General features: G+C 38.1%; 1 protein-coding gene and 1 pseudogene across 1 annotated transcript; both read left to right on the top strand.

Moving 5' to 3' along the window:
- Nucleotides 1-1,217: 1,217 nt before the first annotated feature.
- On the top strand, nt 1,218-1,677 carry LOC102917246 (zinc finger protein 431 pseudogene; annotated as a pseudogene).
- Nucleotides 1,678-9,922: 8,245 nt separating this feature from the next.
- LOC102917548 (olfactory receptor 2L13-like) lies at nt 9,923-10,861 on the top strand. Its single transcript, XM_006998505.4, has one exon. It carries the CDS (start codon nt 9,923-9,925, stop codon nt 10,859-10,861), a length of 939 nt encoding a protein of 312 aa, XP_006998567.2.
- Nucleotides 10,862-15,830: the final 4,969 nt, after the last annotated feature.

Here is a 15,830-nt window from a genome sequence, read left to right as displayed (position 1 = left end):
TCTATTAAGTTGGAAAATCTAAATGAAATGCATGAATGTTGAGATCCAGCTTATCTATCAAACATAAACTAAGAAGGATTCAACAGCCCAAACAGATGCATACATAGCTAATAAAGAGATTGAAACAGTAATCAGATGCCTCCTGCCAAAAAAACCCCTCAAAAACAAACAAGCAAACAAAACAAATAAACAAAACAACTACAACAAAAAAAAACCCAAATAGGTCAAAATAGATTTACCTTGAAATTCTACCAGATTTCAAATTTGTACTACAACAAAGTCCTCTTAAATTATTCAGAAAAATTATCTTCTTCATTGTATCAGGGACAATACATTGTATCTGTACTTTCATCATTAAAACAAGATGAAATATCCAGCTAGCAGTTAAGAGTCCTTTAGGCAGGCCACGCCACCACTGCTGCCACCCATTGGACCTTGTAACCAACAAGTCCCACTCTGCCACCCGCGCCCACTGAACCCATCATCCTTCCACTGGCCAGCCAGCCCCTGCAAAGTCATCAGCCACTAGAGATACAAGTACATCTGCATCATTTGGAGGAGGAAGTATATGACTGGTCTCCCAGATAAACTGCCCCAAGCCCTAGGCTGTAAGCCCCAAAATATATCCCATTCCCTTCGCTCTTGCATCTCAGGCCCATCAGCAGACCAGCAGGTAAGAGTGTTGCAGGCAGGTAGCTCCACCAAGACCACCACTCAGTAGACCCTATAACCTACAAGATCCAGTCTGCCACCCAAACCCAACAAACCCACCATTATCTCCCTGGCTAACTCTCCCCCACAAAACCAGGAGTTCTTAGAGGCAAAAGGGGTACACTTCTGTACCATTTGAAGGAAGAGATCAGTGACTGATCTCCAAGCCACTACCCCAGTCACTAGACCCTAGGCCTAGCCACACATACCAGTTGGAAGAATAGAGCCCACAGGCACAAGTAAAGCCCACATGTCAGAAGCATTGGACACTAGATCTAGGTACCCAAACCCTCACAAACCTCAGCTGAGAAAACCTGACTCGAACTGACAACCAGCCAATGACTATAACCCTTGGTCAATTAGGCCAAAAGACAATAAAGAAAACATACAGTAAAGGAATGAAAGACCCATCCAACAAAGTCATCACAAGAATCAATACCTGTTCCGATAATTATCCCAAGCCCAGATGGGTAAATGGCAGTGTAAGAATACATTCAACAGGCTTGAAGAAAAGCTGGTACCAGTGGTTTTGTGTGCTGTACTGTGAGTTCTGCTGCAGGGAGCTGAACAGGGAACATGGGAGAGCTGGAAAACCATGCTATGAATGCAGTGACCTATAATGATGTGCATGTCGACATCACTCAGGAAGAATGGGCATTGATGGATCCTTCACAGAGGAATCTCTACAAAGATGTGATGGTGGAGACCTATATGAACCTCACAGCTATAGGTTACAATTGGGAAGATCTTGAAGTTGAAGAACATTGTCAAAATTCTCTAAAACATGGAAGGCATGAAAGACCTCATACCAAAAACAGAGAAATCCTGTGAATATATGGGGTGTCGTAAAGCCTTTGTATGTCATAGTCATGCTCAAAGGCATGAAAAAACACAAACTGGAGAGAAATCCTATGAATATAATCAATGTAGTAAAACCTTTGCACAACACAATCATCTTCAAAGGCATGGAACAACACACAGGGTTAAAAAACCTTATAGATGTAATCAGTGTGGCAAAACCTTTGCTTATTGGAAAGTTCTTCAATTGAATAGAAGAACACAAACAGGGGAGAAACCCTATGAATATAATCAGGGGGGTAAAACCTTTGCACAGCACAGTCATCATCAAGGACATGAAAGAACACATACTGGAAAAAAATCTTATGAATGTAATCAGTGTGGTAAAGCCTTTGCTCATAACAGTGCCCTTCAATTGCATGAAAGGACACATACTGGAGAGAAACCCTATGAATGTAATCATTGTGGTAAAGCCTTTGCATGGCAAAGTGATCTTCAAGTACATAAAAGATCACATCCTGGAGAGAAACCTTATGAATGTATTCAGTGCGGTAAAGCCTTTGCATGGCCCCGTCATCTTCAAGCACATAAAAGAACACATACTGGAGAGAAACCTTATGAATGTATTCAGTGCGGTAAACACTTTGCATGGCCCAGTCAGCTTCAAGTACATAAAAGAACACATACTGGAGAGAAACCCTATGAATGTAATCAATGCGGTAAAGCCTTTGCACAGCCCAGTCATCTTCATGGACATAAAAGAACACATACTGGAGAAAAAACCCTATGAATGTAATCAGTGTGTTAAAGCCTTTGCTCAACCCTTTCATCTTCAATGGCATAAAAGAACACATACTGGAGTGAAACCATAAAACTGTAATCAATGTATTAAAGACTTTGTCATCACAATGGTCTTCAATTTCATGAAAGAAAACATGATTGAGAAAAACCCTATGAATGTAAACAGTTTGGTAAAGCCATTTCACAGCCCAGTAATCTTCAAGTATATTAAAGAACACATACTGGAGAGTAACCCTATGAATATAGTCAATGTGTTAATGCCTACTCACAACACAGAGCAACCATATAACCATAAATCTTTTAGTGTGTAATTTATCTCTGCTGTGAATATCACTCTGTATAAATAAAATGCTGATTTGCCAATAGCCCAGCAGGAAGTATAGGCTGAACAAGCCAAGAGAATTCTGGGAAGTGGAGGCTGAGGCAGAGAGGCACTGTCAGCCCCTGTGAGAAGTAACATATTAAGATAATGGTAAGTCACAAGCCATGTGGCCCCTTATAGATTAATAGAAATAGGTTAATTTAAGGTATAAGCATAGTTAGCAAGAAGCTTGGTCTAAGGGTAGATGATGTACTTTCATTGATTGTTGTTTTGTCAAAAGTGTAGGGAAAGGGGGCTGGGTAAAGAAACCCACAGTAACCCTGGGGCCCAGAATTAGGGAAAGATGGCACAGATAAGGCCAGTTTTAAAAAAAAAACACACTTTGGATCAAATCAGTGCCATCTCTGCCCCTGGCCAACTGACTTGTGAAACTAATCAACCACAAAACAGGATAATAGAATCCTGTCCCTAGGGCCCAGAACCAGGAAAAGAAACACAACTTATGTTATGTTTTGGACATGAGCCAGAGAAATGAACCAAGGAAACATGCCCTGACTCTGAAACTGGTGACAAAATAACACTCTTGGTCCCTAGAATCAGAGGTACCAGATAATATAATAACAGTGACATTTACTTTAAAAATCTGGTGTGTGTGTGTGTGTGTGTGTGTGTGTGTGTGTGTGTGTATGTATGATATGTGATTATGGGTTCTTAGGCCACTACAGAAGTGTGAAGAATAGAAGACAACTTTGTGGGGTCTACTTTTGTCCATATTCATATAGCAGACCAGATGAGGTCACAGCCTTGTACAACACAGACATTTCTAACAGAGCTGTCTCATTGATGCTGAAATAAGATTACCTGAAATATTAAAACAAGAAAATATTGTTTTTTTTCTAATTGAAAACATTTTCTTTTAAAGATAATGGAAAATAGGAGACATTGACTAATAAATACTATTTGTGAATAAAAACTAAAAAAAAAGGAATACATTCAACAACAGAAAGGGCAATATGGTACCAACAGGGACTAGTGATTCTACAACAGCAAAACCTGAACATCCCAATGCAGATGAAGCAGAAGAAACAATCTCAAAAATAACTTTGTGGCTGAGCAGTGGTGGCACACACCTTTAATCCCAGCACTCAGGAGGCAGAGCCAGGCAGATCTCTGTGAGTTTGAGGCCAGCCTACTCTATAGAGCAAAATCCACAACAGGCACCAAAACTACACAGAGAAACCCTATCTCGAAAAACAAACAAACAAAAAAAAACTTTATGAAGATGATAGAGGCCCTTAATGAGAAAATGAAAAATTCTCTCAAAGAAATCGAGGAAAAGACAAACAAAAAATTGGAAGAAATCAATAAATCCCTTAAATAAAGCCAAGGAAGCCAAGAAAAAAAATCAAATAGGTGAAGGAAACATTACAAAAGTTGAAAATTGAAATAGAGACAATAAAGAAGACATAAACTGAGGGAATTCTGGAAATGAAAAATCTGGGTAAATGAACAGGAATTATAGATGCAAGCATAACCAACAGAATACAAGAGATGGAAGAGAGAATCTCAGGCACTGAAGATATGATGGGAAACACAAAACATTCATGAAATCGGGGTCACCATGAAAAGACCAAACCTAAGAATAATAGGGATAGAAGAAGGAGAAGAATTCCTATTCAAAGGCACAGAAAATATATTCAACAAAATTGTAGAAGAAAACATTCCCAACCTAAAGAAGGACATGGCTATGAAGATACAAGAAGCTTACAGAACATCAAATAGACTGGACCCCCTCCCCAAAATGTCTTTTTCCACATAATAATCAAAACACTAAACAAACAGAATAAAGAAAGATTATTAAGAGCTGCAAAGGAAAAAGACAAAGCAACATATAAAGACAGATTTATCAGAACTACACTCAACTTCTCATTGGAAACCCTGAAAGCCAGAAGGTCCTGGACAGATACTCTGCAGACACTAAGAGACAACAGATGCTTGCTCAGACTACTATACTCAGCCAAACTTTCAGTAACCATAGACAGATAAAACAAGATATTCCATGACAAAACCAGATTTAAACAATACCTATCCACAAATCCAGCCCTACAGAAAGCTCTAGAGGATAACTCCAACCCAAGGAAGTAAGAAGTACCCATGAGAACACAGGCAGTAGATAATCTCACACCAGCAAATCTCAAAGCTCCTTTAAGGTTAAGGACACGGTCAGTAAGACAAAACAGCAGCCCACAGAATGGGAGAAGATCTTCACCCTCCCCACATCAGACAGAGGGCTGATCTCCAAAATTCTTAACAAAGTTACTGACTCTCGGTTTGCAGAGCTGTTTTACACATTAAAACTGCTGAATTTATTCCTGATGAGTCAGAATTAACTTCATTATTCAGTTACAACAAATAATTAGGAATAGGAATCATCTTTCATATATAACAAACATCTGATCCCATACAGGTCTGCAGGCTCTCTAGCACAAGATAATGTTGAAATTGATCAACTATTGATAGGAAATGTTCTGGAGGCCTCAGAATTTCATAAACAAATCATATCAATAGCAAGGGTCTGAAAAATGATTTTTCCATCACTTGGCAATAAATCAAGGAAATTATAAGGAAATATTCTACTTGTTCTTTATACAACCAAACTCTACTCCCTTCAGGAAGTAACCCAAAAGGTTTCTGTCCAGGCCCTTCTGATCTTTACAGTCTCCATTGAGAATTTGATGTAACTCTAATAGGTCTATCTTTATATGTTACTTGGACTTTTTCCCTTGTCACTTTAAAAATTCTTTCTTTATTCTATATGTTTAGTGTTTTGTTTATTATCTGTCATGGGAACTTCTTTTCTCATCCAATCTGTTTGGTGTTCTGTAAGCTTCTTGTACCTTTATAGCTATGTCCTTTTCTGTCAGGAAACTTGTTTTCTATGATTTTGTTGAATATATTTCATAGGCCTTTGAGCTGGGATTCTCCTCCTTCTGTATTCCTATTATTCTTAGGTGAGGTCTGTCATCATGGTTTGGCCATTTTTCCAGTCATAGTTCAGTGATACATATGGACCATGAAAGTACTGTAAGACCATGAGTGAGTGAGTGGTCTATGCGACTTTCTAGGCAATGCAATGGATAGACCTAGCAGTTATCCATAAAGGATAATAATAAACATTCATATGCAATTATAACTTTTCCACTAGTAATATTAAAGGAGCAGAACTATTTGTAAAAGTTTGCTCCACATCACACCCATCACTAGTATTTGTTGAGTACAATGCCATTCAATAACAAACTCTCACCTATTTGTACAATGAGATTCAGGGCACATGTATATATCTTAAGTACCACAAATGTTCATTAATCTTCTTACTGTGGATTGATTAGCACAGTAAGATTAGAAGTCTCCTCATTTCTGCCTCTATGTAGACACTTTACATGCAAGTAGCATACATCCTTCCTTCTTGTACCTGAAACATCCTTCAGATTGTAAAAAACTTAAATATTAGGCCACAATCTTTAATTTCTTTTGAAATTTAATCAACTTCTTTTTCTAATCAGTGGCAGATCTGTCATCCTGGATGACCCTGAGTCTGAAGATCCACTTTACAACAAGACCTCTGCATCAACCTGTGACTAAAGTACAGTTTCTGTCTATATCAATGTTCAATATATCAATTTGTACCCCTTTGGGCCCAACACTTAAAATGGGGACTATAATAATATAATATAGCCCAGTATCCTTTACATCTCTTAAGTCACATTCTGAAATAATACAGTCACCCTCCTTAGTCTATCTTTAGACATCCTGTGATTGCAGGAGTTGTGATCATCATGCATTTATTTCTCTAAGTTCAGAACTGAGCTACCTCAGAGCAGCCAAGTCAGGAGAATTGGCCAAGGCTTGGTCTCTGTAGATTTAGACATGAGGGATCAATTATAGGAAAAGGAGGAACATCTAAGACTTGGTGAACCAAGACTGTGCATATAAAATACAGCATTTACCATTCTGTCTTTCATCAATATAATCTGTGGGAAATAAATCCGAAATATCTCTATGTTTCATTTAATTAGTAAGAATGATGTTTTATATGAGCAGTAAACACATAAATATTTCATGAGAGTTAATGATGTTCTCTTGGTGTCATCATGTGTAAGATGAAATAGTAGTAGATAATTCTTGAAAGTTTCTTTTTGATATTTTGGTGGAAGAAGGAACTCTTGTGTAAAAAGCAGATTTTCAGACTTCAATTGAGGCTGCTGCACAAGGAAATGATCTTGTGGTGTACCTGGCAGGGGACTTGAACAAAGTGGGGAAGCTGAAGACTTCTCGTGACCCAGAAAGTGTCTACAGGGAATGGCTGTACTATAAAGGTACCTTTTTTCACCAGCACAAACACAAGTATAAGATCCTTGTATAAACTGAGTCCAGAAGACATTATGGAGCAGAGTTGGTCTGGGTTAGGTTAACTAGGGGAGACTCTGGAGGTATGGTTTTCTTGTACTGAGGAAGCCTTTCATAGGATTTTCATAACAAATTAGAAAAGCAAAAACAAGCTTAAAATGCAAGAGGAAAAAATTGCAAACATGTTTGAATTCTACAACGGGTTGTTTTTGAAGGTTGTGACCATAAATAAAAGGCTGCATTTTTTCTGGTGTTGAGGTTTCTCAAAAGCTAAGATGTGGAATGGAGGACATTTGTGTGGAAAGACATGGACATTTCTGGAGGACCTAATACATGCTGAATGCAGACAGCTCATTGAGGTTCATGTTCTCAAGAGTCCCATAGAATTGTTTTCAGACTAGGCAGAGATGTCAATGTTCAGTTATCTGCCTGGTCTTGTGTTTTATAGATTTTTTTTGCTAACTGTGTGTCCCTTTTGTATTTACATATCTGTAACTTTGGCAAAATTAATCTAGCATTCTGTATATGTAGCATGTCTATGCAATAGAACTTTTACAACAGGGCTTTAAACATCTCTTTTTTTTTGTGTCTTTTGGAATGCTCACGGGACACACTAACATTACATCTGCCTTGAAGCCATTGGAAGTTTTTAAAATTAAAATGTAACCAATAATACAATTCTTTCAGTGACTCTTTGTTAAATGAAGCCTGTACTCAGCAAGGTGGTGGTGCATGTCTTTAATCACAGCACTTGGGAGGCAGAGGTAGGTGGATCTCCGAGTTCGAGGCCAGCCTGGTCTACTGTGCAAGTTCCAGGGTAGCCAAGGCTACACAAAGAAACCCTTTCTGGAAAAACCATGTATACATACACAGAAGCCTATTGCAATTATCAGGTCATCAATATAAAAATCTTTAGCTCTCTTTAGATCAATGTCTTAGATCTTATTCCTTAAGGTCCAGGTATCCACACCCCTAAATATAGCTATTTCCCAATATTAACTGCCAAGATGACCATGTCCAAACATTGGAAATAAATAATTACTACAGTAACTGTCTTCAAAGTGTGTTCATGAATTACTGAGACGTGATCTAAGAGCACACCTCTGTATATCTCTTTTATAGAAATCAAACATGAACTGTAAGTTTAGTGCAGACTGTGTCCAAAGATGGCTGCTAGAACACTCCTGAGAGGATGGCTGGAATATTCCTTTCTTTATGACCAAACCAGTGTTCAAGGATGTAAACGAAAGTGTCCTTAAGACATTCTTCTTTATTCATAAAGCATGATGCTGAAGACTGGACTTTAAACATAATGTCAGTTTTGTCAGTATGATCAGAATAACCTATCATCTCTAAGGATAATGTTTTATTCATTTCAACAGACACACAGGTTGAGAGCCTGATGTAAGTGCTGTGCCAGGGAGTAGACATCAATGAATCATCAAACAAGAGCCTGTGTCCAGGTAGGCAACCCACTATCCTCAATGAGCAGGTGTCAGTGATTTTTTCGTGGGGGTAAGGGGGAATGTGTAGTTCTGTTTTCAAATCCAGGTAAGTTATCAGATATTCTTATTCCCTCTAAGTAATCTTCTCTGCATAGTCCTGACAGCAGCTTCTTTCTGAACATGAGCATTCCATCTGAGGTGTAGAAATGTACCTAAGAACACAGTGCTCCCCCGTTCTCCCTTCTTATCTAGATCAGATTTCAGCTCCTCTTCTTCATATACAATTGCCCTCACATCTTCCCTGCCCAACCACTCATCACGGTTTTTTTGTCCTTGTTTACTTTCTTTCCTGACCCTGTTCCTTGCTGATTACTTTGAGTAAGGAACTTCTCACCGACTTGCTTACATGGTGCCTGCACCTGGTGGCTCAAGGCAAGTCCCAGCCCAGCTATCTCTTACCCTTTGTCTACCATGATTTTTAAAAGAATACAAGGAATCATTGACTTTATATGCATGCACCCACACCCCACACAAATACAAAGAATTAAATCAATGAAAATATAATGATTGAAAAATATGGGCATGCAGAGTTAAGAATGCATGCCTACACATTTTCTTTTCCCATGGACATATTTTTAAGGGCTTCTCACTCCTCTCAGTGGAGTATAAAGTTATGAGCTGCATCGGAAGAGGGGAAAACAGTGCATATAAATATTTATACTACTGGGTATAATATTTTCAATTGTAAAATATAACAAAAACACATATTAGGCATATTAGGCAATGTGTATCATTTATTATATTTATTTTTTGTATAAACACTTTTATTGTAAGTGTGTATTCAATTGATATCTTTAAAATTTACATAAACCAATGCATCCTTTGTGGAAGTAGCATCTTATGATTAGTGTGGATCTGAGCACACAGAAATCCTGTTAGTTCCAGAACAGTGAATTGGGAGTGGATGTTATTTTCAGGAAAGGCAAAGATTCATTAGAGAATGTGAGAGGCAGAGCACAAGGAGATCTCTGGGATCTGTGTGCAGTGTGGTCAGTTATGGGAACAGGGCCAGGAAGTAAGTGATGCAGAAGATAGAGGCTTTCTTAGTTTTGTAAGGTGGCTTGATGATCTTGAGTAATGGTCTTGCATGGAGTTACCTAGGAGGAAATGTGTGAGCTATCTTACTCATGTTGCCACCCTTGGTTTTAAAATGACCATACAGGTGTCTCTGGACTGAGATCTTGGCCAGAGGCAAGACAAGAAACATTCAGCTCAGATTTCAAAATAAGTTCAGCAGAAGGACGGTGCTGGAGGAAGAACAATTCAGTGCAAGCATTCATGACAGACCAGCTTCTCTTTATTCTTCTGTTCTACTTTACATGATAAGTACGGTTTACTTTCATTTCTCTTTTGAAGAAAGAGAGAACAATACATTTTCATGGAGAAATGGAATCAGAGCTCAAGTGATTTCATTTTGTTAGGATTGTTTCCACAAAACCAAACAGGCCTTCTGCTTTTGCTGCTCATCATCTTCATATTCTCTGTGGCCTTGCTTGGCAACTCAACAATGATCCACCTCATTCGTGTGGATCCCAGGCTCCACACTCCCATGTACATTCTCCTCAGTCAGCTCTCTCTCATGGACATGATGTATATTTCTTCCACTGTTCCCAAAATGGCATTCAACTTCCTCTCTGGTCAGAAAAGCATTACCTTACTGGGCTGTGGAGTGCAATCTTTTTTCTTTCTGACCATGGCAGGTTCTGAGGGCTTGCTCCTGGCCTCCATGGCCTATGACCGTTTTGTGGCCATCTGCCACCCCCTTCATTATCCTATTCGCATGAGCAAAATGAAGTGTCTGAAGATGATCATAGGATCCTGGACCTTGGGCTCCATTAACTCCTTATCACACACAGTCTATCTCCTTCACCTTCCTTACTGCCATTCTAGGTTGGTTAATCATTTCTTCTGTGATATCCCTGCCATGGTGCCTCTGGCCTGTATGGACACCTGGGTTTATGACTACATGGTATTTGTGAGCACATGCCTTTTTCTTTTATTTCCTTTCCTTGGCATTGCAGTTTCCTATGGACGGGTCCTTTTTGCTGTCTTCCATATGCGCTCAAAAGAGGGAAAGAAAAAGGCCTTCACCACATGTTCAACTCACTTAACTGTGGTGACATTTTACTATGCACCTTTTGTCTACACTTACCTTCGTCTTAGGAGTCTCCGTTCCCCGACAGAAGATAAGATTCTGGCTGTCTTCTACACTATCCTCACCCCCATGCTCAACCCCATCATCTACAGTCTGAGGAATAAGGAGGTCCTGGGGGCCATGACAAGAGTCTTTGGGACATTCTCTTCCACAAAAACTTGATCATTTCCTCTCTACTCATATTTCAGTTCCCCTGGAGAATGTCAGAGTAGTGTTGTTTATTGGAAATGTAATATTTCCCACATACATGTCATACCTTTCTGGTTACTCATTACAGGTTAAGATTAAATAGTATGTTCACTATTACACACTAGTACAATTATTCACATGTTTAATTCATAACATTACAGTCAATGATATCAATAACAGAAATTCAACAATTACTATCCTAACATAATATGACACATTATACCTTATGAGTGTATAATATTACTGTAAAATGATACTAAGTATGGTATATTGACTTGCTTCTACAAAATTAACATGATTAATTGCTTTTCTTATGTGTTTTGTTTTCGTTCTTTTCATTATTGAAAGTTTATGTAAATTGAATATTTGCAACATATTGAAGTTTGAATTGTGCCCATGTGACCAATACTCAAATGGTTCCAGTGTCTACTGTGTAGGACAATAGAGCAATCCCAAAGTCATGAAACGTTTTAAGAACATCAAAATTAAGCACAGTAAAGTACTACTTTACTCCAGGTAGAATCGTTGTTTTAAAATCAATTGCTTTTGTGACTGGAAGTATGGAGAAATATTATACACAGTTAGATGAAGTGTAAATTAATACAGTCCTTGCTGTGTTAGTCAATTACATAAAAATAGACAAATTATGGGATTTATCAATCCTCCTACTGTACCAAATTGAAATAGAATAAAGTGGAAGTATTTACAAGATGTTACCCTACACCACTTACTGGAGTACTATTTGTGTTCACCAAAATAGTTTCCGGTATGCTCTGCTGCAATTGAATAAATATAATTAAACATAATGACTCATATATCTCAAAAGAGATAATATTGAATGTATTGTTCCCAAAGAAGTAAAAAGTTTCAGGTATAAATTGGCTGATTACCGTGATTCCATCAATATACAATGTTTCCATGTGTGAAATATCACATTTACCTCATAAATAAATATAGTTATCTCACAGCTGAAATATTTATCATATACACATAGTATTATACAGTGTATCCTTGGTGTACTAACTATTGATGAGGTGAGAAGTAATAAAATACAAATTCTTGAAATTGATGAGTTTGGAGAGTTCTCATTTTCCCTTTTCTTTTTAGCATGGTCCTATGAACTATAATGCAATATGTTACCCACCCTATCCTAATGTACCTGTATAAGACCATTCTAGAGGGACTTACATGGCTTAGGTCTATATATAAGACCATTCTAGAGGGATTTGCATGGCTTAGGATTTTTCTTATTTCCCTCAGACACTGAAATGAAATAATGGTCAAGAGTATATTAGATTAATCTACTTTTTTATTTAAGTTAAATTTTTGTGCATTGTGAATAATCTTTTTGATATAAGCTGATATTCAGTTTGCATGTATTTTATTGAAGATTTTTGATAGTCTATTTATCATGCTATTGGCTTGAAGTTTTCTTTGCTGTTTTTATTATGTTGTTACCCTGTTTTAGTAGTAGAGTAATAAAGGTGTTTAGAAATGCTCCTTCTGTGTGTGTGTGTGTGTGTGTGTGTGTGTGTGTGTGTGTGTGTGTGTGATTTAAAAATTATTTAACTGTAGATCTTCAGTGTAAGTCTGGAAGAATTCTTCTGTGAACCTATCTTGTCCTGAACTTGTTTTTAAGCTGGAAGGCTTTTATTGCTGCTTGAATTTCCTCATTGTTTTTGGTTGTGTTAAATTGTCAATCTCTTCTTAGTTTAACTTTAGTCAATTGCATGCACCTAGAAATTTATCAGTTTCTTTTATATATTTTCATCCTAATGGATGGAATATAGTTTATTCAAACATTTCCTTACAATATATTGAATTGCCATGGCACATTTTGTGATGCTTTCCTGTCCATTAATGACTTTACTAATTTGAGTGATCTCTTTTATTCTTTTGCTTAGTTGGGCCAAGCCTCTTTCTTTATCTTGAAGATGCAGGAATGCTTCAACATTCCCAAATCAATGAATGTAATAAATCACATAAATAGACCTAAAAGCAAAAAATTCCTATGATTATTTCAATAAATGCATAAAGAGCCATTGACAAAATCCATCATATATTCATGATAGAAGTTATAGAATAAAAGATCATCAAACATTTGTTGGCATAGTAAAGGCTATACATGCAATCTCATAGCCAAAATCATTTTAAATTAATAAAAAAATTTCTAGAAATAATTCCAATTTAATTATGATCAACACAGAACTATCTGCCATCTCCAGTCCTCTTCAATATGGTCCTCAAAGAAATATACCCACAAATTTTGTGAAGAAGTAAATAAATGTATTTAAAGAGCTTGTTCTTATAGCATAATTTATGGGAAAATTAAAACTGCAGTTCAATGAGTCAAATATTCACATAAATTTTGTATTATTGTGAGTTTATATGATTGTATTAATGTATTTCATACTAAGCACAATATATTTCATACTAAGCACATGAAATAAATATTTAAGCAAATGTATTTCCTTAAACAGATACTATATAAAGATTTAATGAAATAAAATTGTCACTTTGCTTTTAATGATTTAGGAATTTTGAAACAGTTAGCCTTAATTGTCAGCAATTGAAAGTCTAGAATAAGCTTGCATTTCCACCAGCAGTGGAGAAGAGATCCCCTAGTTCCACATCCTCTCCAGCATAAAGTGTCTTCAGTGTTTTTGATCTTAGCCATTCTGACAGGTGTAAGGTGGTATCTCAGAGTTGTTTTGATTTGCATTTCCCTGATGATTAGGGATGTTGAGCAATTCCTTAAATGTCTTTCAGCCATTTGAATTTCCTCTGTTGAGAATTCTCTGTTTAGTTCTAAAGCCCATTTCTCAATTGGACTGTTGGGCATTTTGATGTCTAATTTCTTGAGTTCCTTATATATTCTGGATATCAGTCCTCTGTCACATGTGGGGTTGGTGAAGATCTTTTCCCATTCTGTAGGCTGTCGCTTTGCCTTGTTGACCGTATCCTTTGCTCTACAAAAGCTTCTCAGTTTCAAGAGGTCCCATTGATTGATTGTTTGTCTCAGTGTCTGTGCTACTGGTGTTCTATTTAGGAAGTGATCTCTGGCGCTTTCTTTGAAAATTGGGAATCAGTCTCCCCCAAGATCCAGCTATACCACTCCTGGGCATATACCCAAGAAATGCTCAATCATACCACAAGAGCACTTGCTCAGCTATGTTCATATCAGCATTGTTTGCAATAGCCAAAACCTGGAAACACCCTAGATGCCCTTCAACTGAAGAATGGATAAATAAATTGTGGCACATATACACAATGGAATACTACTCAGCAGAGAAAAACAATGACATCATGAGGTTTGCAGGCAAATGGATGGATCTAGAAAAAATCATCCTGAGTGAGGTAACCCAGACTCAGAAAGACAAATATGGTATGTACTCACTCATAGGAAGATGCTACATGTGGAACAAGGATGACTGGACTGCTACTCACATCACCAGTGAGGCTACCTGGAAAACGGGACCCCAAGAAAGACATGGAGAAATGGCTGAGATCTACATGAACAGCCTGGACATGAGTGGGAGCAATGAAGGGCGACGGTAGAGGGAAAGATAGCGGGAGATCCAAGCTGGATCAAGAAAAGAGAGGGAGAACAAGAAATAGGAGACCATGGTAAATGAAGACCACAAGAGAAGGGGAGGAAGCAGAGAGCTAGGGAAGCCCACGGAGATCCACAAAGATATGCCCACAATAGACTGCTGGCAATGGTCAAGAGACAGCCAGGACTGATCTACCCTGGTGATGGGATGGCCAAACACCCTGATAGTTGTTCCATAAACCCCATCCAAGGACTGAGGAAGCTGGATGCAGACATCCATGGCTGGGCCCCTGGTGGAGCACTGGGAGTCTAATTAGTGAGAAAGACGAGGGTTTATATGAGCGAGAATTGTTGAAGCCAAGGTTGGATAAAGCACAGGGACAAATAACCAAATGAATGGAAGCACAGGATCTATGAACCAAAGGCTGAGGGGCCCCCAACTGGATCAGGCCCTCTGAATGGGTGAGACAGTCGATTGGATTGATTTGTTTGGGAGGCATCTGGGCGGTGGTGCCAGGTCCTGGGCTCGTTGCATGAGTTGGCTGTTTGAATCCTGGGACTTATGCAGGGACGCTTGGCTCAGTCTGGGAGGAGGGGACTGGACCTGCCTGGACTGAGTCTATCAGGTCGATTCCTGAGCTCAGGGGAGACCTTGATCTGGAGGAGGTGGGAATGGGGGGTGGGCTGGGGGGAGGGGAAGGGGGCAGGGGGGGAGAGCAGGGGAATCTGTGGCTATTATGTGGAACGAATGGTGTTGCAAAATAAAAAAAACAAAAAAAGAAAAAAACAAAAAAAGAAAGTCTAGAATAAACATTTTTCAATTAACAACTTGTATTTTTATTCAATTTCATATCAATACACAAAAATATAAAAATCACTACATAACAAGGCTAACATGTCTTCCTATTGCTGAGATATGGGAAATTGAGGGAAGAAGACTTCTAAAAACAAGATGTATGTGTTGCCTTGATAAAAATTTATAAAAATAAAGAAGTATTCAATCAGAATGGGATTGTAAGAAATATATGAATGTCATTAGAATAATAAAGGCTATATTGACCCTTAAACCACAAACTCAAAATTTTTCACATAGATAATAATCAGTACATTTGAACATCAATGTATCTCACAATCAGAACAAGACAACTTGTTAACTTCTGCAGTACACGTAGATGTGTGAGACTTTCTACTAGGAGACACACATGTGTGTACTCACCACAGACAGGGAATTGATAAACCATGGAAGTTTCCACTCTAGAGATCTCTGCATGACTTGAAATCATCTCAACAGGTCTGAATGACTCCTCCTAGCAGTGCACCTGGTCAGACAGCCTTCTGACCTAGCAGTTGTTTACTGGTTCTTCATCCTTGGGAAGGCACTCGTGAATC

Source organism: Peromyscus maniculatus, chromosome 12 (genome assembly GCF_049852395.1).
Source record: "Peromyscus maniculatus bairdii isolate BWxNUB_F1_BW_parent chromosome 12, HU_Pman_BW_mat_3.1, whole genome shotgun sequence".
Classification (NCBI taxonomy): Eukaryota; Metazoa; Chordata; class Mammalia; order Rodentia; family Cricetidae; genus Peromyscus; species Peromyscus maniculatus.
This window is presented reverse-complemented; position numbering and strand designations above follow the sequence as displayed.

Coding starts and splice junctions, on each gene's coding strand:
- LOC102917548 (XM_006998505.4), top strand. CDS start 9,923: ATGGAGAAATGGAATCAGAGCTCAAGTGATTTCATTTTGTTAGGATTG.